Source organism: Chionomys nivalis, chromosome 5 (assembly GCF_950005125.1).
Source record: "Chionomys nivalis chromosome 5, mChiNiv1.1, whole genome shotgun sequence".
Taxonomy (NCBI): Eukaryota; Metazoa; Chordata; class Mammalia; order Rodentia; family Cricetidae; genus Chionomys; species Chionomys nivalis.
In genome coordinates, this window is record NC_080090.1 from 87,451,209 (window position 1) to 87,475,103 (window position 23,895).

Here is a 23,895-nt window from a genome sequence, read left to right on the forward strand (position 1 = left end):
GAAGGGGTATGTCCACAGTCCTGCTGCTGAGACCTGTCACGAGGTCTTCCCAGGTTCTTGGGGAAGCCTTCCTCTGTGTTGGCTCTGTAGACAATTGGAGGTCCTTGCTGGGTGAGAGATCTACCACTGAGCATTGTCCCAGGTGCTCTGGTTTTTAAATGAGCACTATATTTATCTATTTCATTCCTTAAAAACTACTTTCCCATGCTTGATCTCATTGTGTGGAGAAAAATCTTTTTTAAAATCACATCTTCCATTTGTTAATATCTAAAAACAGTGCAGAGAAATCCCCACCGGAAAGGGAGCAACTTCCGTCTCCATTTTCCATCAAGAATCCACCTGCGTGACCCTGAGTGCCTGTCTGGAGCATCTGCTCTTTCTGCTTTAAATTTCCTTTCAGTTTTTCAAGACAGGGTTTCTCTGTGTAGCCCTAGCTGTCCTGGGACTCGCTCTCTGGACCAGGCTGACCTCAAACTCACAGAGATCTGCCTGCTCTGGCTCTCAAGCACTGGGATTAAAGTGTGGGCCACCACTTTTTTAAAACTTAAGAATTTTATTCTTTGACAGTACATGTATGTAATGAATTTCACCAATGTCGTGTCCCCCATTCCCTGCTCTCATCCTTGTCCCTATTCCACTGAACCCCTTCTTCCCTAAGTCCCCACTCCACTTTCACGTCTTCTTTCTTATTTATTTATTTTTTATTTTTATTTTCGAGACAGGATTTCTCCGTAGCTTTTTTGGTTCCAGTCCTGGGACTAGCTCTTGTAGACCAGGCTGGCCTTCACGTCTTCTTTTTATGTGTGATCCAATGGGTTTGGTTGCAGTCACTTGCACGAGCATGGGTAGGAGATTATTTGCTGGAGCGCGGGCAACGGACTTATCAGTGGCTATACCACTAAGAAAATGACACTTCTTCCCCCAGGGATGCTTTATGGCTGGCCAATAGACCCTCAGGGAAGAGTGGGACCTCATGGCCCCTCCCCTACCCATGATGGCCCTAATCTTCTATGGGTCTCCTGCAGATAACCACAGTTGTGGGGAGCTCATGAGTGCAAGCAACACATTCAGAGGATGTCCTTGTGCTGCTGTGCTGCGCACCCCTCGGCCTTGCACTGTGCACCTCCTGGTCTTGCGCACCCCCACTCCCTGTCCTTGCATTGGACACCCCCTCCCCATTCCTTGCGCTGTGCACCCCCTCCCGGCCTTGCACTGCGCACCTCCCATTCTCAGGCTTTGAGTTCTTTCCACCTCCTTCTCTCAGATGTCCCTTCAGCCGCTGAGGGTGTGGCCTAGAAGCGGGACACTCCATTATCTCTTCTTCTTGGTAATTTTGTCAGCTACTGGTTTCTGCATTAGCCTCTTCCTACTTAGAGAAACATCCCTGACGAAGGTGAAAGTCTAGCACTAACCTCAAATGGCACCAGGAGTTAGGGCTGACGTTTGTGTGGGCTCCCTGGTAATTTTTGAACTGAAAGTGCGGTGATCTGAATTGTGTCATTAAAATGCCCATTTGTTACAATGTAGATGTTTGCTTATTTATTTATCGGAAATGTGAAGTGTAGACAAGAGCTGATTATGGAGACTAAATAGTGAATGGGTCCCCACGTTTCAAAAATCCCTTAATTCTATAAAACACACTAATACCCATTTAGGAAAAGGAGGGGAAAATGGACCTTCCTGCAGTGAGTGGCTTTGCTATCCACAGAGTTTGGGGATGCTGTGCCTGGGGGTCAGAGGCTGAGAAGAGGGGCTCCTGTCTTTTGAACCCAGTGCTGAGATGAGTGGAATGGGGAGGAAACTCCTCCATGGGATGTGAACCATCAAAGATGGCTTCCTATTGGTGTCAAGGGGCTCAGTTCTTCCTTTACCACCATCTGGTCTCTTTTCTGCCTCCTGGAGCTGGGGCTGAAATCTGTCGGTTTAAAGCACAACACACACAGGGCTAGACGGGTTTGGGGGGGGCAATTGAAGGGCCCCAGTGACCCTCAGGCCGGAGCCGGCAAAGCCCCTTGGAGAACCAACTGCCTTCTCATCTTGAACCTGTGTTTGCATGTAGGTAGGGAGTTGAGAAATGTGTACACATTCCGGGAGTGTATAAGGAGGCACTTTAAATGTGCGTGTGTGTGCACGCGCGTGTGCATGCGTGCGTGTGAACACATGCAACAATGTACTTGTGGAGGTCAAAGGACAACTTGTAGGATCTATTCTTCTGTTTAATCATATAAGTCCAACGGGCCGAGCTCAGGTCCTCAGTCTCGGCAGATGCTGCCTCGCCAACCTGGGTTCCTTGAATTTACTCACTTACTGACCCAGGACACACAGATGTGTCATGAGCTTACTGGGCACAGGCTGAACGACAGAGAAGAATGGCACCCAGTGCCTCGGTGACTCTTGTTTTGTATAAAATATATGATGGTATAAAATGCACCATGTCAAAATAAATAAATAGTGTATTTATACTATGTCAGCATAGAAGTTTCTACGAAATGTAACCCGTGTCTTAGGTCAAAGGTCCAGCTGGCAAGGTGGATTCCAACCTGTGGGATTCAGTCGCTTGATCTCAAAGAAAACAGCAAAAGTAATGCAAGTAATGAATGGCAAGAATAACTTTTAATCCAAATAATCATCTGGGGCAACTGGAAAACAAACATTTCGATTGCTTTCCAGGCCCTGATACAGTGAATGCTTCAGGTTATCTAGAAGAATTGGGTCAGGGGTGAGAGGCCTGTGACTAAGCAGACTGGTCAAAGGGTGGCCTGTTGATTGTCATCACAGACCTGGCTTTGGAAAGTGGCCTGCAAGAATCCTTACTGCTTCAGGGAACAAACTGGCTCCCACAAGGTAATTGTTCCTCCTGTCTGGGGTGATCTGTCTCCCAGGCTTTGCTCCCCCACACACACCTGGAATCCAAGGTAATTGCATTTGAGGGATCTAAAACCAGGCATGAGGTAGCTAATCACAGCCATTTTCTAGACACGGATGTGATTCACAGGCCTAGTGTGTAACAGCGCCTGGCCCAAAGGCTTAAACAAAGGGACAGATGTGAAGGAAAGGCAGGAGGTCAGATTTCCTTCAGGGCTTCAGCAAAGAGTCAGCGCTTTTTCAAACATGATGATGGAAATGATGGGATAAAGATTTCTCATCGGGGCTGGGGGTATAGCTCAGTGGTAGGGTGCATACTTATGATTGGGCAAACACCTTTATGTGGGCTTGGGTATAGCATGTGTAAGGCTGAAATTTGATTCCCTGCACCAAACCAAAAGAAAAAAAATTCCAGTAATGTTATGTGAAGAAGACATGGTCCAGAAAGCACAAAGCCTCCACTCTCCCGTCACTGAGGTTCAAGTCAGGATGGTTTCCTCTAATCTCTGGGGACTCTGGGCAGATGGCTGTTTACAGCCTCAACACTGAGTGAAAGGGTCCTGGAGGAGTGTCCATTAAATAAAGACGTCACTGCTTCTGGCCTGTGGTCATGCCCATCTCAGTCCCCAATCAAACAAACAGCTCTAAAATCCCATGCAGAGGACATGGAACAGTCAACACGTAATCCTGTGAGCCTGGAGCAGCAGCATAGAAAGTTCCGGTCCAGAGTGGCCATAGAAGACTAGGGTAGTAGAGTGTTACCCTGTGCAGGGACACAGGGGATGGAGACAGCAAATGAGGAATGGCGGCTTGGGGACTGGAGAGATGGCTCAGAGGTTAAGAGCACTGGATGCTCTTCCAGAGGACCAGGTTTGACTGCGGCACACACGGCGGCTCACAACTCTGTAACTCCAGCTCCAGTTCCAATGTTCTTTTCTGGCCTCTGCAGGCACCATGCATTCACGCTGGTGCATTGACACACACGCAGGCAGAACACCCGCACACGCACAAATTAAAATGAGAAGTAATGATATCTTTAAGAGAAAACGCTGGTTTATTTCCACCAGTTAATAGTAGCTCCAATGGATTCCTCACAATCCACTTTTTAAAGCTAGGGATTTATTGTTAACTTTTACAGACAAAAACTCAAGATCAGAGAGGGCAAGTAATTGCTCTTAGGACACATAGCTTTTAAGTAATATAGTCAGGATTCAAATTCTGATCTATCTGACTCGAAAGCCATTATTCTACCCTGGTCAACTTGTTCTGGGTGAGGAATGAGGTCACAGAGGCCATACAGTTTGCTATTCTGTCTTACATCTCGGTCATTTCATCTTGCTATCATCCTTCTTCACTCCCAAGTGTAGACCTCAGGAATTCAGCCCATGATAAACTAACCTTCCTTCCTTCCTTCCTTCCTTCCTTCCTTCCTTCCTTCCTTCCTTCCTTCCTTCCTCCTTCCTTCCCTGCCATACAAAGCTAGCAGTCACCATAGGTTAGCCTAATTTTGTGCTAAATGGCCCTTCTTCCTACCCACACACCCAGCAGGGTCACAGAGGTCAGAGAAGAGTTACGTGGACAAGGGGACTTTCCTGGAGGTTGGCGTCTCTCCATTCTAAAGGAAGAAGCAGTCCCTGGAGGAAGTGAGCTGTGGGATCCTGCTCAGCCAGTGACTGATGGTGTGCCTAGACCGCTGATTCTCCACCTCCAGGCCTGTGCTGCTGCTGTGCCTCGTACTGGGTGGCCAGTTATTGGTGGGTTCCGGAAGCCGACTCCTCCATGCTCCATGGAACCTTTCTTCATGTCTGAGGTCTGCCTGGGTGTGTGGGCTTCTGAAAGGACATGGACCTTGGTGATGGTTCCATTTCCATTCTCTGCTGCTGCAGATGAGCCAACAGGAGCAACACCCTCCAGCTTTCTATACTAGAGGCTTTGTTTATTTTCTTTCTTTTGCCTGCCGTCCTTTCTTTTCTCTCTCTTTCCCCCAGGGCCGGGGACAGAAGCCAGGCCTTGTGTGTATTAATTACAGTAAGTGCTTTCTACAACTGAGTTACACCCTTAGCCCGATCTTTTTGGTTTTTAATCTCAAGGGTTGGAGATTCAATGTCACTCTCCACAGTGGAAACTGCTGCCACAGGGGGAGATGGAACCATTCACCCTCACTTTCACCCCTCACTGCTTCTCCATGGCTTATCTCTGGATTGCTTCCAAAGACAGCAACTTGCTCTGGCCTTCTGACTTACCTTCATCTGGGCCTCAGGGCCTGTGGGAACCAAGGGTACTGCTCACAGAGAGAGAGAGAAAGAGAGAGAGAGAGAGAGAGAGAGAGAGAGAGAGAGAGAAGAGAAGAGAAGAGAAGAGAAGAGAAGAGAAGAGAAGAGAAGAGAAGAGAAGAGAAGAGAAGAGAAGAGAAGAGAGAGAATAGCAGGGGAGGTCTAACCTTTTTATCTCAGACCTAAAGCTTCTTGGAGCATGACCAGAATCTGACACTGGGTAGCAAACACCTCAGAAACCACTGCTCAATCCTCCTGACTTACAGAATAAAAAAAAATGTGACCTACCCAGTGCTATTTGATAGCCTTAGCCTGGAACTCGTGTGAGGTTTGTGAACCAGCGCTATTTGCTTTGGGGCTTGCTGTCTCCAATATGCCTGTTGATTCTGATGAGTTCCCTGTCCCCAAGATCTATCCAGCATCAGGCCTGGTATGCTACTGTATCTTCCCCTTCCTCCCCCTCCCTCCTCCTCATCTTTCTTCTCCCCGACACCCCCACTCCTTCTTCCCCTTCTTAAGACAAGGTCTCATTGTGTAGGCCAAATTGATATCTAATCTCAAATTCATGATCGTCCTGACTCTGCCTCCTTAGTTTGGGGATAACAGGAGTGTCCGGCCATGACCAGCTCCTGTATGCTTTTCACTAGTTTTAGATGTCTCTGGATGAAGGCGCAGTACCTGGACCCTTGGTCAGATTTTCCCCATTGCTCTTTCTCTCTATCTCTTTTTGGGGGTTCTTTGTTTTTCTCTTCTGCCACCTCTGTTTTTGTCTCAGTCTCTGTCCACTCCCACCATCTCTGCCTGCTTTGGAAGAGGAACTGTATCCATATCTCCCTAGATAACAGCAACACAAACACATATGGCTTGGACAGCCCACCTCTTACTGCCAGGGACCCCTCCTTCCTGGTGATCTTACTCTCCATTTGATGATGATCAGGGTCCCTGATGCAAAACATGAAAGTTAAGCCACCCCAGCGATGTGTGTGCGAGCAAGACCAGGAAGGCACAGGGCACCCTAACAGCACCTGATGTAAGGTCACCACCTGAAGCCCGTATAGTCATGCATCCGACATAAATGCAACAAAACACCCTCACACATAGAATATTTTTAAAATCTAGAATTTAAAATCTAGTTATATTGTCGCGGCCCCCCTTGTCCAGCAAGGATGACGCGACCACCGGAGCTCTTCTCACTGCAGTTTTATTCAGGGACCTTTTGATAATTGTAAAATCTCTCTCTCTCCCTCTTCTCCTCTCTCACTCTCTCTCCCGGGCAAACCTCTCCCAGCCCTTAAGTAGGCCTGGGCTGCCAACCCCAGATTGCCAGGTGGGCATTGCCCATAGGTCCACGCATATGCAAGCAGCTGACAGTCATTGCGTGATAATAGCATAAGTCAGGCCTTAGCCATAGGAGTTGATTATCACAGAGAGCACTCGCTTTCGGGATCGCGGAGGGCGGGAGCCGGTGCGACTCCACGCAGCTCTCTACATTGCCATCAGGTGTGGCTTCATGCAGCTCGCTACATTATATGGCTCAACATGTAAAGGTGTTTGCTACCAAACTTGATGACCTGAGTTCAATCACTGGGACCTACATGGTGGAAGAGAGAATAAACTCCTGGAAGTTGTTCTCTTACCTACACACACCTACACACACCTACACACACACACACACCTACACACACACACATACACACACACACACATGGTGGAAGAGAGAATAAACTCCTGGAAATTGTTCTCTCACCTACACACACACACACACACACACACACACACACACACACACCCTGCATGAAATCCCAGCAAATAATATTAAATATATAGACCTCATACAACCTCTTGACTGGATTGGTGGCTTTTAGGATTGATGTTGGCATAACTGGTGGCTTCCTTCATAGTCACATAATTCAAGACAAAATCGTTGTCCTGTCATCTGGTGACAGGAAAGACCACTTGTGAATATTTCACACCCCTGGCGGCCTAAGAGACAATGAGATGTGTGGAGACTTCTGTCCTGTTTGGGGTTAGGCAAGAACTCGGTGGAATTTGAGCTTCAAGAGGCCCACTAAAGGTCTTGTGGAAAGGGGCGGGCGGTTACGCCTGAGAACAGGGTCAAGGCAATGAGGACAATGGCCCAGAACTTTATTCTATTTATCAGCAAGGGCTTAGCTTAAGGGCGAGCAGGTGAGAGGTGATGGACAGATGATACATCATCAGATTCAATCCAAGTGAGGTCAGGACCCAGATACATCAGATTCAATCCAAGTGAGGTCAGGACCCAGAGGAGATCCTGACTAGGTACCTGGAGTTGGGAAGAAGCTAGTTTCCCTCTCATTTTTAGTGCTTTGCTGAGACCTGCTTGTCCCTTTAGGCCCCCAGGGGTGTGTTGTGTCTCTCTCAGTAGATGTATTTCATTGAGTAAGTCTGCCTTGCTCCCAGTTTATCAAATAGTTCTTTTAGAAAGCCTTCCGTCAGCCAACCTTTGAACAGGTTTTGGTTCTCAAGACAAGGTTTTTCCATGTAGTCCTGGCTGTCCTTGAATTGGCTTTGTAGACCAGGCTGGTCTCAAACTTAGAGATCTACCTGCCTCTGCCTCCCGAGCTCTGGGATTAAAGGTGTGTTCACCAGACCTGGCTTTTTGTTGTTATTGTTAGAATTTGTTGATTTTTATAAAGAGAAAATGACCAGTTGAATCCTAGTTGCTACCACCAATATCATAATTGGTTTGTTCAGGGGAAAATTTTACAAAATTTAACTCAATAAAATTTATATCCATTTCTTTTGTTTTATATGGACCCATAAAATACAAAATATATTTTTCTTGATTCGAGTAAAAATGGCTTATTTTTTGACTGATGGTTATGTAATATTTAACTGTAAGGTCCTAGATTCAGTCCCACCCCAGACTGTTCACAGCCGGCTGATTCCTTTGTTATCTTCAATGTCTTTGGATCAGCAGTGTTAAACCCGTGGGGCTTGACCCCTTTGGTAAACTGTCTACAAAAATATTTACTTTATGATTCATAACACTAACAAAATTATGATTATGAAGTATTAATGAGATGATTTTATGGTTGGGGGTCCCCACAACATGAGGAAGTGTGGTAAAGGGTCACAGTGCTAGGAAGGTTGAGAACCACTGCCTTAGCCGTTCTGACCAATGCCAGCCATGTCCATTGATGGGGCTAAGGTGAGATAAAGTGGAGACCATCGTGGGCAAACAGTGAGACCCTGTCTTAATATCAAAAAATAAAAGCTTAAATAACATACATAAATACTCTAACCAGTGGAAAGGCCAACAGCTACTAGAAAATCTAAGCACTTAGTTTAAAGTTTGCTTAAGTTGAGCTGGGGCTATAGCCCAGCAGTCAGGGGCTTGTCTAAGTGTGAAACTCTGAGTTAAATCCTCAAGTACATTAGAAGAAAAAAAATAGGAATTTGGGGCTAGGGAGGTGCCTCAGTTGGTAAGAATATACAAGCCAAAGGACCCTGCGTGGAGCTTGTTGGCATCAGTCTAGCCAATCAGTGAGCTCCGTCCGGTTCAGGGAGAAGTCCTGTGTCAATAGTAATAAGAAAAGATGGAAGGGCTAGGGAGACGGCTCAGTTAGTAAAGGGCTTGCCACACACATACAAGGACCTGAGCTCAGATACCCAGTGTATGTGGCCTGTAAAAGCTGGCCAGGCAATGTGTCTGCAGGGCTAGTGGTCGGCGGGATGGAGAATACAGGAACACTGACCAACCATCCTAGCCAACTGGTGAACTCCAGGTTCAGTGAGAAACCCTGTCTCCAAAAGTAAGGCGGACAGTGATTGAAAAAGACACCCAACTTCAACCTCGGGCTCTACATGCACAATACATGTTCATGTGTACCTGCATATAGGTGGACATGTACCACAAAACTCATATAGACATCGACAAAAAATTAGAAAGCAATCAAGAAAAACACCCACTGTTGCCCTCAAGCCTCCACATGCACGTGTGCACGTATGCACACATACGACACACCCACAAACACACACACACATGAACATGTATTCACGTATATTCACATACAAAAATATTAAAAAATAAAATGGGGCCGGTGAGATGACTCAGCAGATTAAAGGTGCCAATGATGGATGATACCAATGATAAAATGAAAGAAGAATAATAAAGCTGGTATCTCTTCTTTGGTGCGTGAGAACCCGTGATAGTCAGTGTTACAACCAGAGTAGCTCCTACGGGATTGATGGATGGCTAACACATGGGATTGGCTGGGGATTTGCGGGACAAAGATGATTCATGTCAGAGGCAGGAGGGAGCAGAACGGTGCAAGACCACAACACACCGTTGAAAATGGTGAGCAGTTTTAAACATATGGTTTCTTTCCAGGATGTTTTGGTTCATGTTTTCAGCTCCAGCTGGCTAGAGCTGAAGCGGAGGGAAGTGAGGTTGTAGGTGACAGAGAACGGCCGTAGCCCTCAGTCGCAGGCTGCTCCACCGGCAATCAAGGAGCTTTTGTTTGCGATGGGTCCGTGAACTGAGGAGATTGGCTGCCCACATCTGCAGCAGTAACCACTGTTCGAGGAGGGGCGTGTAGTCTCCTGCTCAAGGAATATTGCTTCAGGGAACCCTCACGCTGTTCCTCTTGAATCCTCCATTGGGGGAGACACTGGATAAGAGTTTCCCCAACTCGTGTCGTAATAAGGTGTAGAGACATTGAATTGCTTTCGCAGCCAGTCGATGACTGTGTGGCTACAAGCTGGAAATATGGACCACAACCAAGAGGACCCTGCCTCGTGAATTCTTGCTCTCAAGGAGCAGGCATCCAAATGGATTTCTGGGCTCAGCAAGATCAGAGCTCAGCAGGAAAAAGACACTGCTTTTTCAATTTCTTTTCTTTTTTGTTGTTTTATTTTGGTTTTTTTTTTCTTGTATGTTTTTGGTTTTGTTCTTGTTTTGAGATATATTACTCCTTCAAACAGTCCTACCGATGGCTCTGTCAGATGCAGAGTCTGGTGTCTCAAGAGAACCTGGGCAAATGAGGCGCCAACACTCTCAAAGCTGGCTCTTCCATCCTGCTCCTGGGGCTCATTGTTGCCTCAGGGTGTCCGGACACGGATAGGATGAGAGGTGTGTGCGTGTGTGCGCGCGCGCGTGTGTATTCACTGGATCTCAGTAATGTTTGCCTAGAGAAGGGGCTTCAACCTGATTGTTAAGGCAAGGGCGCCCAGTCCATCCCAGGGCCACAGAATCTGCTCCTTCAGCTCCACACTGCCACCTTGTGGTTGCAGACGCAGTTTCCTCTCCACCCCCCCACCCCAACTCCCATGCTGCTTGCTCAATAAATCAGGTTTTAATTTTATCTTGTGAAGTCCATTATCACTATTTAAAAGAATAAACATGCATGTGTTTTCCTGGATATTAAAAAGTTGTATTGGTTAATTTCAACCTGGACTTCGGAGGTCTGGACCCAGGAGGGAACTGCGGCGGCAGCGTGGCCACTTTAGACCAGACCTGTTTACATACAAAACACAAGCATAGCCACCTGGGAAATCAGTTGCTGGTACCAAATAACTTAAAAATCCATTCTGAGGAATTCCTACAATTAACTGGTCAGCCTCCCACACACCAGTATCATCTCTGCCCTGCCCTGGTGTCCTGTTCCTACATGGTTGTTTCCAATTAGGTTGGTTGGTTGGTTGGTTTTTCGAGACAGGGTTTCTCTGTATAGCCTTGGCTGTTCTGGAACTCACTCAGTAAACCAGGCTAACCTTGACCTCAGAGATCTTCCTGCCTCTACCTCTTGAGTGCTGGGATTGAAAGTGTGTGCCACCACCACCTGGCTCTGGTTTTGTTTTATAAGACAGGGTCTCACTATGTAGGCCAGATTGGCTTTGAATTCTCAGTCCTGCCTCTGCCTCCCGAGTGCTGGGATAACAGATGTGTGCCACTATGTCCAGTGCTATGTAAGTTTGGGGTTTTGTTTATTTTTGCAATACTAGGGTCAGAGGGTTAAACCCAGGGCCTGTTGCTTACTAAAGGATTGCTCTGCCACTGAGCTATGCCCCCAGCTATTTTTACTTTGGTTTCAGAACGAGGTCTTGCTAAAACATCCAGCCTGGCCCTGCATTTGCTCTGTATCCCAGGCAGTTCTTCAATTTAAAATCCTCCAGCCTCCTGTAGAGCTGGGGTTACAGCCTGTGGACGCAGGCCCAAATTTCCTCTGTAGGTTTTAAGGGATTGAAGTTTCAGGATCCACGGTGCACAGGGTGACGTGAACTGTATATCCCTGTGCCCAAGGTAGAAGCGGCGTTACTCAGTTTATCCCGGTGTTAGGGGTAAGAAGGATTCGGGCTGGCTCCCCGCAGGGTCCACCTGCTTGTGTCCCACCCTAGGCTCTTTTACTGATGCACAGGGTCTATGAGAAGCCCCCGCAGGGGCTACACAGACTGTCACTTGTGGCCTTAGGCCAGATTCACCTTCATTCCAGGAACATCAAACAGTGGACTCCCAAGGTCTCAGATTCAGTGCGTGGTCACTTCACATTGGTCTTGTTACAGAACCTGCTTTCTGGAAAAGATGCAGGCAGTGTTCCCATGGGAGAAACTGCTGGGGCCCCAAAGACACCCACAAGTAAATTTTCCTTGTGCAATTCACAGAGAAAGTACAGGAGTGGGCCACGGGGACTACTGGAGACAAAGAGTAGGTAGAATGGGGTGTTAGCCAACCTGGGTCCTGGGTCCTTTTTTTCTTCCCGAATTATAGGCTTTCCAGGCCCAAGGCCTTGGGAGCTGCCCGCTAGCTGCAGCCTAAGACAGACCGTCATTTCCCACCGTGACACTATTAGAAACTTCTTTAAAAATCTCTCCCACCAAAGTGGCATTGTCATTTCTAGCTCATAAATAAAGGCAGTACTGTAGGGAGAAATCGGTGACTTGCTGATTTCTTCATACAGGAAGAAAGAGCAAGACACAAGCCCAGATTTTTGGGATGTACAGTGGGGTTCCTTCTGAGTCCCAGTCACACAGTGAAGGAATTTGTTAGTACCTGCTCTGCTACAGGGAGTGGAGCCAGGGACTGCAGTCAGAAGATGGGGTGTTGGGTAGTGAGGTGCAGAAGATTACATAAGCAGGGAAAGGAATGTCTTCAACTGCTCTGACTGGCTGGATGCCGTGTGCGTCCCAAGCCCAGATCCACACGATAGATGGGCAGAGAAGAAGCAGTTGGAAGTCTGGGGTTGCCTTGGGCAACAGAAACCTCAGGACAGAGAGAGCGTGGGTGATTTCCTCCTGACTGCCTTGCATACCATGTGTTTGCTGCTCTACAGTTTTCTGTACCAAAGGGTTGGATGTTCTGCTCAGTCATAGCATCCTTAGGAGGCTTCTTAGGGCGGAGTGACTCTAATACACATCATGACCGAAAGCAACTCAGAGAGGAAAGTGTGTTTATTTCAGCTTACAGCTCCCAGGTCACTGATTCGCTAGCACGGGGTGGGGGGGGGGTCAGGGCAGGAACTCAAGGCAGGAGCCTGGAGGCAAGAACTCAAGCAGAGGTCGTGGAGGGGGGCTGCTTACTGGCTTGCTTTCTCTCTTATTTTTAATTTTTAAAGTAATTTCTTTTATTTTTTTTAAGATTATAATATAACTACATCAATTTTCCCTTCTCTTTCCTCCATCCTAACTCTCCCATATACCCTTCCCTTCTCTCTTTCAATTTCATGTCCTCTTTTTTTTATTAATTATTGTTACATACATATATGCACATACATTTATATTCCCTAAATAAATAAATATAAACTGCTCAATCTGTATGATGTTACTTGTATATATGTCTTCAGCTCAGTCGTCTTCCTTCTAGAGCCCATGACCACTTTCCCAAGGGTGGCACCACCCACAATAGTTAGGCCCTCCCACGTCAATCATCAGCCAAGAAAATGCCCTCAGATCAGGCTGCTGAAGGCAAGTCCTCAGCTGAGGTTCCCTCCTCCAAGATGAGCATAGTTTGTATAAAGCTGACACAAGAGTAGTGTCTTTACAGAGCCACAATCATTCTTCAAAGATTCCTGAGGCATGGGGGAGCGAGCCTGTTTCTTAGAGTTTTCCTCAACAGCTTGTAGATCTGTCGTGATTGCAAACCGCATGTATACCCACTTCGTCTGACTCTCCTAGCTGAGCTGGCCAGGCTCAGCATGCTACTGACTGTAGTCACTCCTAGGCCAGGACCAGGACCCAGCCCCTGGCCTTCTGTGAGCGGATGCTTTTTGTATAATCTTGGCTGTCCCTGAGACCCAGAATGAAGGCAGGGAAGTTCCTCTAAGATTTTAGCTCCCCCGGAAATAATCAGGAAAAGTGGGGCCAGGCCCGAGGCTTCACTTTTCTTCTCTGTCTCTTCTTCCTATCTCAGGAAGATTCAGCAACACAGAACTGAGGTCAAAGGGACCCGCTCTGGTGAGGCGGGACCTACCAGAACTGAAGTAAAGGCGAATACGCAATTGTTATGAAAATGGGGCAATTCTAGAGTCTACTGGTTAGAATGCCCTTTGTGGGTTTGTGCTATTACCCAATTCCAGTCTTGCAAAGTCATAACCGACTAGAGCTGAGAAAGACTTTAGCGGCCATCTCACTATAGGTGAGGAAGCTGAGACCTGGAAGTGGAGGTGGCTTCCCAGGACAGAGCAGAGACCTTGATTCCAGCTTCTCTTAGAACCTCAGTGATCTCTAGAGCCGGGACCATGTCAGCTGTTTCAGAAAGGAAGTCTATTCCACACAGTCTGGAGGAGGAGACGAGGAGGAAGATCCTAGGCCTGTAGCCTCTCAGCCTTATTCCTTCTCCTGATTTCATCGTGACCATTTTTATTCCTCCCTCCCTCTCCTCTTTCTCCCTGTCTCAGCACCAGTGGGCCATACCACTGAGAACCCATGATGTGTCCCCAGGCCACCCATCTAGTGGCAGGAGAAGAGCTACCATTTACTTCACTCCTACTTGGTATCAGTTCCAAATCATCACCATCGGGTACGAGGCCCCACGTCACCATCAGACTGCCTCATTTCTGTAGACAGATGGGTATAGCTGGAAGTCCCACACACCTGTTCTTCTAATAATCTCTTCTCTCCTCTCCTGGTGGCACTGAGATGTACCAGTCAGGTTAGAATGGGGACAGTTAGCCAAGTCATAAGGCAAGCCTCTGAGCTGATAGCGCCATCTAGAGCTCTATATCCACCAGTTGGGTATGTTTGTGGGTACCGTTATGAACGTGAAAGAAACAGGGAATTTGACCCGCCTGGTTTCCAGCAATCTAAAACTGAAAGAGAATGACCAGTGCTCACTAGAGGCTGCCATGACACCTAGGGTAGTGGCAGCCATTCTAGCCTCTTTAGGTTGCTTCAAACTAGGCTCTGCTCAGTACCACCGCCAACCCTTTTCTTCCTCATTCCCAATGCCTGAAATGTGCAGAGCCGGGTTCCAGGGAGTCCTCTCTAAAAGATGCTGGTCTCCACGATGGCTTCTCCATCCCTCTGCTCTAAACCCTTCGGTGATTCGGCAGGCCTGGGCTTTGCATGGAGGCTGAGGTTAAGGCTGAGACGGAGGGTAGAGGGACCACCAGAGTGGGTCAGCAGTGTCGTGCGGCGGCTAGCAAGGCTGCTGTTGGAGAGTTGCCTGTGCACCCGGGGCTGGGAACCCCTGCAGCAGACACGGTGACTCAGGGAACGTGGCAGCAGGTGGCTGTTGAAGCCCATGTAGATCCAGGGGTTGCAGCAGCTGCTGAGGTTGCCCAGAAGCATGGAGATGGTGAAAGCCACATTGGTGGAATCTGCAGAGAGAGAAGCACAAAATGTCTTAGAATGACAGCTCAAGGGTCGGGGGGCACAGGACAGAGGCTGGGTCTCCAGATGAAGACATGGAGTCCCAGATGGGGAAAAGGTTCACTTGGTGTTCTATAACCAGAGAGCACAGTTCAGGTTTGACCTTTAACTCCCGAGTCCCAGTCTCACTGGCCCAGTTTCGTTTGATTTGTGACTGTAGTGATAAGGTTTGGTTCAAGTTCAATTTAGAAGTGTAAACACTGCCTGGGTAGGACGGGTCCAAACAGAAGAAAAAGGTTTTGCTTTAAAATCTGGACCACGAATCTCTAATTTGAGCCTTCTCTCCTTCCTTTTCTTTTGATCTGGCCTCACTCTGGAGCCTGGTTCAGCCACAAACTTAACGCGGCCTTATGAAACTTTCTCTGTGGTCCCTTTTCTCCCAAGAAAAATGTATGCTTCCTTGGGTATACAGGTAGACAAATGGAACATTTACTGATCTAAATCACAGTCATTGTATTTTTCTCTTTGATATGAAGAATTCTTTCAGCGTCTACTGTAGCCTGGAGGGCATGGGTTCCTTTAGCCTGTTGCTCTGACGGGCTTGTCTTTCTGTGTGACTTGATGTTTTTCTCTTGCTGCTTCCCAGGTACTCTATAATACAATGTGGGGAAGATCTTTTCTGGTCTTATTTGGTGTCTTAAATTCTTCCTTTACCGGGGCAGGCAACTCCCTCAGATAGGTGAGTTCTGAAGCCTTGGCTTTATTGGGAATGTTTTCTATGCCTTTGAGGATGACTTTTTCTCTCTTCCTTTTATGCCCATGGTTTGTAGATTAGGTCAGGGGATCCCTTAGGTCTCAAATGTTCTGCTCCCACTTCCTTACTGATTTACCTTTGCCATTGGTTGTTCCAGCTCCTCCATCTTGTCTCCAAACTCTGAGACTTTGTTCTTCTCATGATCTGCCCTTTGGCTGAGGCCTTCCACAGACTTTCCTGTTGACTTACTAGTATTTAATTTCCAATATTCAGTTTATGTTTTTTCAATATTTTGGTCTCTTTCACATCTTGTATTGATTTCCTTCAGCTCTTTGTGTTCTCCTGAAACTCACGTGGGCGTTTGTGCTCTCTAGGATTAAAATTATTCCTTCAAATTCTTTGCATGGGATTTTTGTCTAATTCGGTCTCCTTGGCTTTTCATGTTTCTTATGCTTTGGGGTTGGGACTTGCGCATCTGGGGTTAGGTCATTGGTTGGATTTCAAAAATTCACTCTTACTCGAAAAGCCAAAAAAAAAAAAATCACTCTTAGTCGGGCGGTGGTGGCGCACGCCTTTAATCCCTGCACTCGGGAGGCAGAGGCAGGAGGATCTCTGTGAGTTCGAGGCCAGCCTGGTCTACAAGAGCTAGTTCCAGGACACGAACCAAAATAATAATAATAATAATAATAATAATAATAATAATAATAATAATAATAACAATTCACTCTTATTCTTTCAGTAGAAGTATTTACAGTGTTCAGAGAAGATGCTGAGAGTGGGGTTGAGGCATCGTTTTCCTCTATTAGACTTCAGGGCGCCAGGAGCCATCTCCCCTGAGAGTGGAATGGGAGCTGTAAAAACAATGTTGTCAAGGAATGGGCCCACTCTGAAAATATAGTCGTAGTTAAACAACAATCACTTCCTAGGTATCAATAATTATAGATAATAAAAAAGAATTGATAGTACTGTAAGCATGAATTTATCAGTGTGTGTATGGGTAGGAAAGAAAAACCGTAAGACAAGTGCTGGGTGGATGAAGAAAGTAGAGGAGGGAAATATAGATAGGAGGGGGCAGGAGCGACAAAGGTGTGGGGTCGGGCTGAGGTGGGTGGTTTGGGCTAAAGTTGGAACGGGAAGAGAAAGGTAAGGAAATGCGGCTAACCTGGAACCACCCCAGCTCACAGAGGACAGAGACACAGAAGCCCTCCCACCCTGGCCAGCCTGTGTGCTTAGAGAAAGAGGAGCGGGTAGGGAGAGAACAAGAGCAGCGCAGGGTGCAGCTGGCCTGGTAAACTGGCACTGGGTATTAAATACGGGATGTGAAAGGGAGCAAGCTGCGTGGGGGCGCAGAGTATGAACACGGGCTGACCTGTTTGCTTGGTCTCAAGCCTCTTGGCAATCCTTCCCTGACTCCCAGAAGCCTGGAATCCCCTCACAAATTGTGTAAGGTCACAGATGCTGGGGGATTCTTCAGGGATACTTCAGGGTGGAGCTCTGTGCTGTGGATGCTGTTCTCAGCTTTGGGAGCTCTTCGGATGATCAGGTTACCGACTCTCAGTTCAGTCAGTATGTGGCTCTTCACTGGCTGCATCTCAGATGCCGGTCATCCTTGGGGGAGTCCCTTCAGGAGTGCAGTCGTCAACACTGGCCCCATACCAGGCTTGAATGGGTCCCATTCCCAATGCTTGAAGTGCTGCTTGGAGCCAAGGTTTACGTCCTCTGCAGATTCTAGCTCTGGCTAGGTTTCTACATCACTGACCATGAACACCGTGTGCTTTTGATTTAGTTTCTTTCTTACACTCTGGAGGTATTCTGCTGACTGGGTTCAGCATATAAACTCCCGGCCCCTGCTCTGAATTTCCTGAGCATATAGTTCACAGAGGATCTGAGGCCACCAAGTCACCAAAACAGCAGAGGTCTCTAAAATGTTATCTTATGGCTGCCAAGAAGAGGGGATCTTCCCAGCATCTTTCCTCTCTCTGTAACTGCTATGGATCTTTTTTTTGGGGGGGGGGTCTGGTTTCCCCACGTTCTTTGCTCTTCAAAATGTCTGTCACTGAAATTACAGTGTAAATTTTCTGGGCTTCTCTTCCCTAAGTCAGAGCTCCTGCTCTTTGTGGTTCAAGAAATTTATTTTGAAGCAGTTTTTGCTCTGCATTTATTAAAGACGAAACCGAGTTTTCATGCACAATGGGACAGATGTGCTTGTTAATTTTCATATAAGCAGATCCTAGCCAAGTATTTGATATTGAAGAACACAAAGCATTTTCAATGTTTTTCAGAGTTGATTATATTTCAGATTTATAATAGTCGATGCTGAGACTGTCACTTTGTAAGACTATGTGGCATAAAATGACAGAAGAATATATAGGGCCATTCCAGAATTTGTTGGAAATTCTAGTCTAACAATTCCAGGCCAAAATGTATTCAACAACATAATTATTTTAATGTCTTTTTGATGTATGTATATGTGGTATATATTGTGTGCATATGTGCATACAGGTGTACATGTTTGTATATGCATGTGGGAAGGTCAGAGGTTCATGTGAGGTGTCTGCCTCTATGACTATCTACCTTACTATTTTTTATTTTTCGAGACAGGACATCCGATTGAGTTCAGAGCCCACTTATTGGCTAGACTTGGACAGCCTAGACTCGAACGGAAGCCTTCAGGCACTTCCTGTTCCAGAACTGGATCCCACTAGCACACTAGACTTTTTACATGGATGCTGGAGACCCGAATTCAGCTCCTCAGGTTGGCATGCAAACACTTTACCCCCTGAGCCACCTCCCCAACTGATGTGGGATTCCCCTCTGTATGCTGTGAATATGTTTTATAACAATTGGTTAATAAAGAAGCTACTTTGGCCTATGGCAGGGCAGAATAAAGCCAGGAGGGAACTCCAAATAGAGATACATAGAGAGAGTAGGTAGAGTCAAAGAGACACCGTATAGCTACCGAAGGAGAAAGATGCCGGAATACCTGAACTATTCCGGTAGGCCACGGCCTTGTGGTGATACACAGATTAACAGAAATAGGTTAATTTAAGATGTTAGTTAATAAGAAGCCTGAGCTAATAGGCCAAGCAGTGTTGTAAGTAATATAGTTTCTGCATGATTATTTGGGTCTGGGCAGCCGGGAATGAACAAGTAGTCTCCACCTACACCCAACCCTGATTATTTTCAGTATGAAACTCAAGTCAGTGACTCAAATAAAAAATTTTAAAAATCAAACATTCCAATCCAATGAAATACAAAGGTAAACTAATTTGATGCTTGCTGAGCAGCGATAGTAGGAAAGTATTGGGAGTGGGTTTGAAGCCAGGAATGGTGGTGCACACCTTTGACCCCAAGCACGTGGGAGGCAGGGGCAGGTGGATCTCTGAGTGTGGGGCCGGCCTGGTCTACATACAGAGTGAATTCCATGACCACCAGGGCTACACAGAGAAACCCTGTCTCGAAAAACCAAAACAACAATAACAACAACGAGTGGTTTTGGTCTTTCGATTTCCTAGAGAGCATTCTTGTCATATGCTCTGGTCACCATATTCTCCTTCTCCTCTGGTCCAAAGCAATAGACCAGCAGACCTTGGGATAAAACTTCTAAAACTTCACTACATGGAGAAACCAACTGCCATGCTACAAGAAGGCCTGTGGAGAGGCCTTCACGGCAAGGAACCAATGCATGTGGCCAGCCTATGCACTGAGGCCTGCCAGCCAGCCCACACACCAGCACACTTAAAAGGGGATTTTCTCCTGGGTGAACCCTCAGATGATGATAGACCTGGCTGACACCATGACTGCTTCCCTGTGAGAGACTCTGAGTCACAGGACCCAACAAAATGGAGTGTAAATTCCTGACCCACAGATATGGTAAGGTAAAACGTATCATTCCAAAGACAGTCAGCTCTCCCCTGGGTAACTTCAGCCATTTTTATCTGCCAGTCAGGCAAACAATCTTCATCTAATTCAGCCGTTCTCAACCTTCCTGATGCTCGGACCCTTTAATACAGTTCCTCATGCCGTGGTGACCCCCCAACCATAAATTTACTTTTATTGTTGCTTCATTCCTGTTATGTTGCTGTTGTTATTTGTAATGAAAATACTTGTGTTTTCTGATGGTCTTAGGTGACCACCATCTCCAAGTCCAGCAGGGACAGCTGCTAGGCACAAAGCATCTGCTTGCATCTGGGTCTTGTTCTCAGATGGCCTCTCGGAATCTACTCTCTCATGGGGGAAAACGTTTCTTAGTCAGGCAAAATGAACAGGTGAAAAATTCCACTAGGATCTCTTCCACATACAAATGTCTTCCTGGAGATTTAATGAAACACTTCTCCCGAGCAGGAATGCGGAACTGATGGCCCTGGTCTCCTGCCAGACACATCTGTGCAGCGGCACAGCTGGCCCACTAGTAGCTTCTTCACAGAGGTTGAGAATCTCTGAAAGCAAGGCCGGGCCTGGGAGGAAGCTCACAAGCAGACTTTCCTGTTCTTCCAGCACAGTCAACAAGGACCATTGCTCCATCCTTCTGTCTCTAAAGTGGAGATCCCGGACCCCACCAGAGCTTCCATCACTAACCAACCTCCATGGTCTAGCTCATGTGTTTACCCTGCAGGCCATAACAAAGCTTCTGCCAATCAGGAATAATCCCCTCAGATGTGCGCTCAAGGTAGGGACAAAAATAAAGAGGGCATAGGGTGGGAACATTTGATAAAAGACACAAGTCCTAGGGACAGAAGCCAAAGCCTTTGGCTTAGGTGCACATATTCCACACCTTAGAAAGCATGTTTTGGTCTGGTTCAGCTGAGCTGGGCAAGTGTAGGGGCTGGGAATGTGCCAGGGAGAAGCATCAGACTCCATGGAGGCTCTGCTTCTCAGCCCTTGTGGGAAGATCTCCCACACCCAGTCCAGGCAGAATATAGCCCACAAGGGCAAGAAGACATGGGGAAACACGGGGGAATGGGGTGTACTGAACACATAACTGTCAGGCAGTGATCAGCCTCCATGGAGCTTTCGTGTCTCTGAGAGTGGATTGTAAGACCCTGCTCTCTCCCTGCACTGGTTCTGAGAGGCCCTCGGCCACGGGCAATCACTCTCTGTGCACACAGTGTATTGGGGACAGGCTCACAATAACGATGGGTCCTGCAGGCAAACAGGAAAAAAACCGCACTACCTAATGGAGAAAACAGAATCCATCCTCCCACACATCCTTCAAACAAGGGCAAATAACTATTCCAGCCTTGTTGTCACTGGCCAGACTGTAATTGTTGGAGAAAAGTCATGTAACAGACGAAGCTGGCCCATAAAACCCCTGAATTAAGTCCTGGCTCTATCACCTACTAGCAGTGGCATTTTAGACCAGAGTATCTTTAAGGCTTCTCTGAGTTCTGGGTTGTTCAGATGTACTGTAGAGAAGGTCACTCTGAAACACCACACAGGTTCACATACTTGGTACCAAGAAGCCCTTTCTACTAGTCTCTCCTTGGCTAGAACAGGAGGAGCCTTCATAGTAAGTTGGGTTTAATATGCTCGTTGCTTACAGAAACACTTGCAAATACCTTTGTGTCTAGACTAATGTCCAGGGGACAGTCAAGAAGGGAGACAGAACCAACCATGGTGTTACAATCTGCAATCCCAACACTCAGGAGATAGGGGCGGAGGATCAAAAGTTCAACCTGGGTTACACAGTGAGTCCCAAGGTCAGCCTGAGCCACCTGCAGCATTTGAAGCTCGGGCGGTTGCTGTGTGCATCATTCCCTGTCACCATGCAGAGCTGTCTTCTTGGAGAGTCTCATTTTGTTTTTGAGGTAAGAAAAAAACCTCTCTTCTGTAGAGAAAGCTACTCCATAACACCATGCAGGTTCACATGTAGAGCCAAGTGAAGAACCAGCGTTGTAAGCAAGCAATGGGTTAAAGGAGAAAGACAAAGAGCTGTAAGACTGGGCTTCTCCCCTTTCCTTTGCCGAGTCACAGACTCTTCCTTTCTGAGCCTCCCTTTCCTCAGTGACATAATGAAGGAGTTGAAGTTGCCAGCCCGAACTCTTTGGAAAGGGCTACTGAGAAAGGTCACAGGGATATGTCCAGACACAGAAGGGAAGTGCACTAAGAGAGAAGACAGTCCCATACTTTGCCATCCTGGACCAGATTGTTTGAAACGAAACTCCCTTTCAGCTCTGGTAAGTCTCTGATCTAAAGGCCATGTAGCGACCAGAAGTTGGCTAAGCAAATCTACCAAAACCTCTCCTCCCCGCAGAGGCCACATTGATTTCTGCCTTGTTCCAGAACAAAGGCTATCTTTCGCTAGCATCACATCGTATTTTTAAATTGTTAAATAAGTAAGCAAAATTTAAAATTCAAGAAATTCCACATAATTGATACCCACTCACACGGCCTTTGTGGGCTGGATGGGACCACATGAGGCAGGACTGGTTTGAAGTTCTGCCCCCAGAATTCATGTCTTAGAAACAGAGCCCTCAAAATCACATGCCAATACTATTTTGAGGTGAGACCTTTGGGAATGGATTAGACTATAGGGGCTTGCAGATTAATAGATTAATGGGATTTTCAAGAAAAAAAAATGTTACCATAAGAGTATGTCCATGAGAAAAGCTAGGTTGGTCACTTTCAGGAGGTGTCCTTCACCTCCCCGGAAATTGTCAGAGTCCCCACTTATAAGAAGAACCCTCCCAATCTTCCCAGCTTCTAGGACAGTGAGAAATAAGCCTCTTTGCTGTAAATGTTAGGTAGGTATTTGTTATAGCAGCAGGGCATGCTCTAAGATAAACAAGCATCAACTTTCTTAGTTATTCTATTCATTTGTGCCCTGCCTGGCCCCGGGAGGGACTGTGGTCCTTACCTAATCCCACTGTCCTCCCTCACCACCTCACACAAACCGCATACTTGCCTTCATTAGGGGCATCCTCATCCCACACAGACCACATCTGGACACTGAAGAAGGGTGCCCAGCAAGCGATATAGGCCAGCACAATGACAAAGGTCATCTTCACAGTTCGGATCTTTGCCCTGGAGATGGTGCTGATGCTGCTGACCCGGGACGGCAGCCTTCTAGTGGCCGCAGCAGGGGCAGAAGATGAGGACTTGTCCCAAGTCCTCCAGCCCTTTCTTTCCTCCCTGCCAGCCTGTGTCTTTACTTTAAGGTTCTTGTAGATCTCACAGCAAATGAGGCTGTAACAGGCTGTGAGCATGACCACAGGTAGCACAAAGATGGCCATGGTGGTCCAGGTGATGTAGGCCCGTGGCCCCCAAGAAAAGTAGAAATCTGCCCAGCAGTCCAACACCCCTGAGCCCTGGATCACCTCTCGCAGAGAAAAAATGAAAATTTGAGGGAGGCTGAGGATGGCAGCCAGCAGCCAGGGGGCAGCAATGAGAGGGTAGGTGGAATGACTGGGTTGCTGGAGGCTGCGAAGGGGGTGGCAGACAGCCAGGTACCGGTCCAGCGTCATGGCCAGCAGCATGTAAGTGGAAGCAAACATGCTGAGCACCTGCAGATACTTGACGGCCCGGCAGAGGAGGTCAGAGCCCTGGAAGCGGTAGGTGATATCCCAGAGCAACTGAGGCAGTACCTGGAAAAGCGCCACGCCCAGGTCAGTCAGGGCCAAGTGCAGCACAAACAGGTGCATGCGGGAACGCTTGCGGCCCTGGCAGCCCAGTGTCAGCAGTACAGCCAGGTTGCCCCCTGTGGCCAGAACCAGGACAGTAGCTAAGATACCAATCTCCACTTTGGCTAGCTCTTCATCCCTGCCCAGCCAGGGTATGGTAGCATTGGGGACAGACAGAGTGCCCCCGGGGGAGAGAGTGGCAGACCAAGAAGATTCAGAATCCATGGTCAGGATTTGAGGGAGAGAAGATTAGGAAGGTGGAGGGAGGGACCATGTGGGTGCAGTAAGAAGCTGGATAGATAAAATGGAGTGGGAGAGAAAGCTGTAGAGATGGGGAGAAAAGGAGGGGAGAGTGGCGGGGTGAGGGCTTGGAAATGGGTGAAGTTCAGTAGACAGGAACAGGGAGGAGAATGAAACCAGCAGGAAACAAAACTGACGTCCCCAACCCCCACCGAGGTCAGGGAATCACGGAAAGAAAAGGAGGGTCTGGGAGCTGGGTGTCAGTGCGGCAAGGATGGAGGGGGTTGGAGGTGGGGGCTTCTGAAAGGTGGCACAGAGGAAGGAAGCAGAGGGCGCCGCTGCCATCTCCCAAATT

General features: G+C 47.4%; 1 protein-coding gene across 1 annotated transcript; it reads right to left on the bottom strand.

Annotated features, from left to right (window-relative positions):
- Window positions 1–14,600: 14,600 nt before the first annotated feature.
- Avpr1b (arginine vasopressin receptor 1B) lies at window positions 14,601–23,525 on the bottom strand. The gene is made up of 2 exons (XM_057770804.1): window positions 22,586–23,525; window positions 14,601–14,935 (listed from the first exon to the last, which is right to left on the bottom strand). The coding sequence occupies exons 1-2, from the start codon at window positions 23,523–23,525 to the stop codon at window positions 14,601–14,603; spliced, it is 1,275 nt and encodes a 424-aa protein (XP_057626787.1).
- Between the last annotated feature and the right edge of the window lie 370 nt (window positions 23,526–23,895).

Excerpts from the sequence above, each read along its gene's own strand:
- Avpr1b (XM_057770804.1), bottom strand. The coding sequence starts at position 23,525 with ATGGATTCTGAATCTTCTTGGTCTGCCACTCTCTCCCCCGGGGGCACT. Across the intron at positions 14,936-22,585 it reads TGAGGATGCCCCTAATGAAG|ATTCCACCAATGTGGCTTTC; the intron begins GCAAGTATGCGG and ends CTCTCTCTGCAG.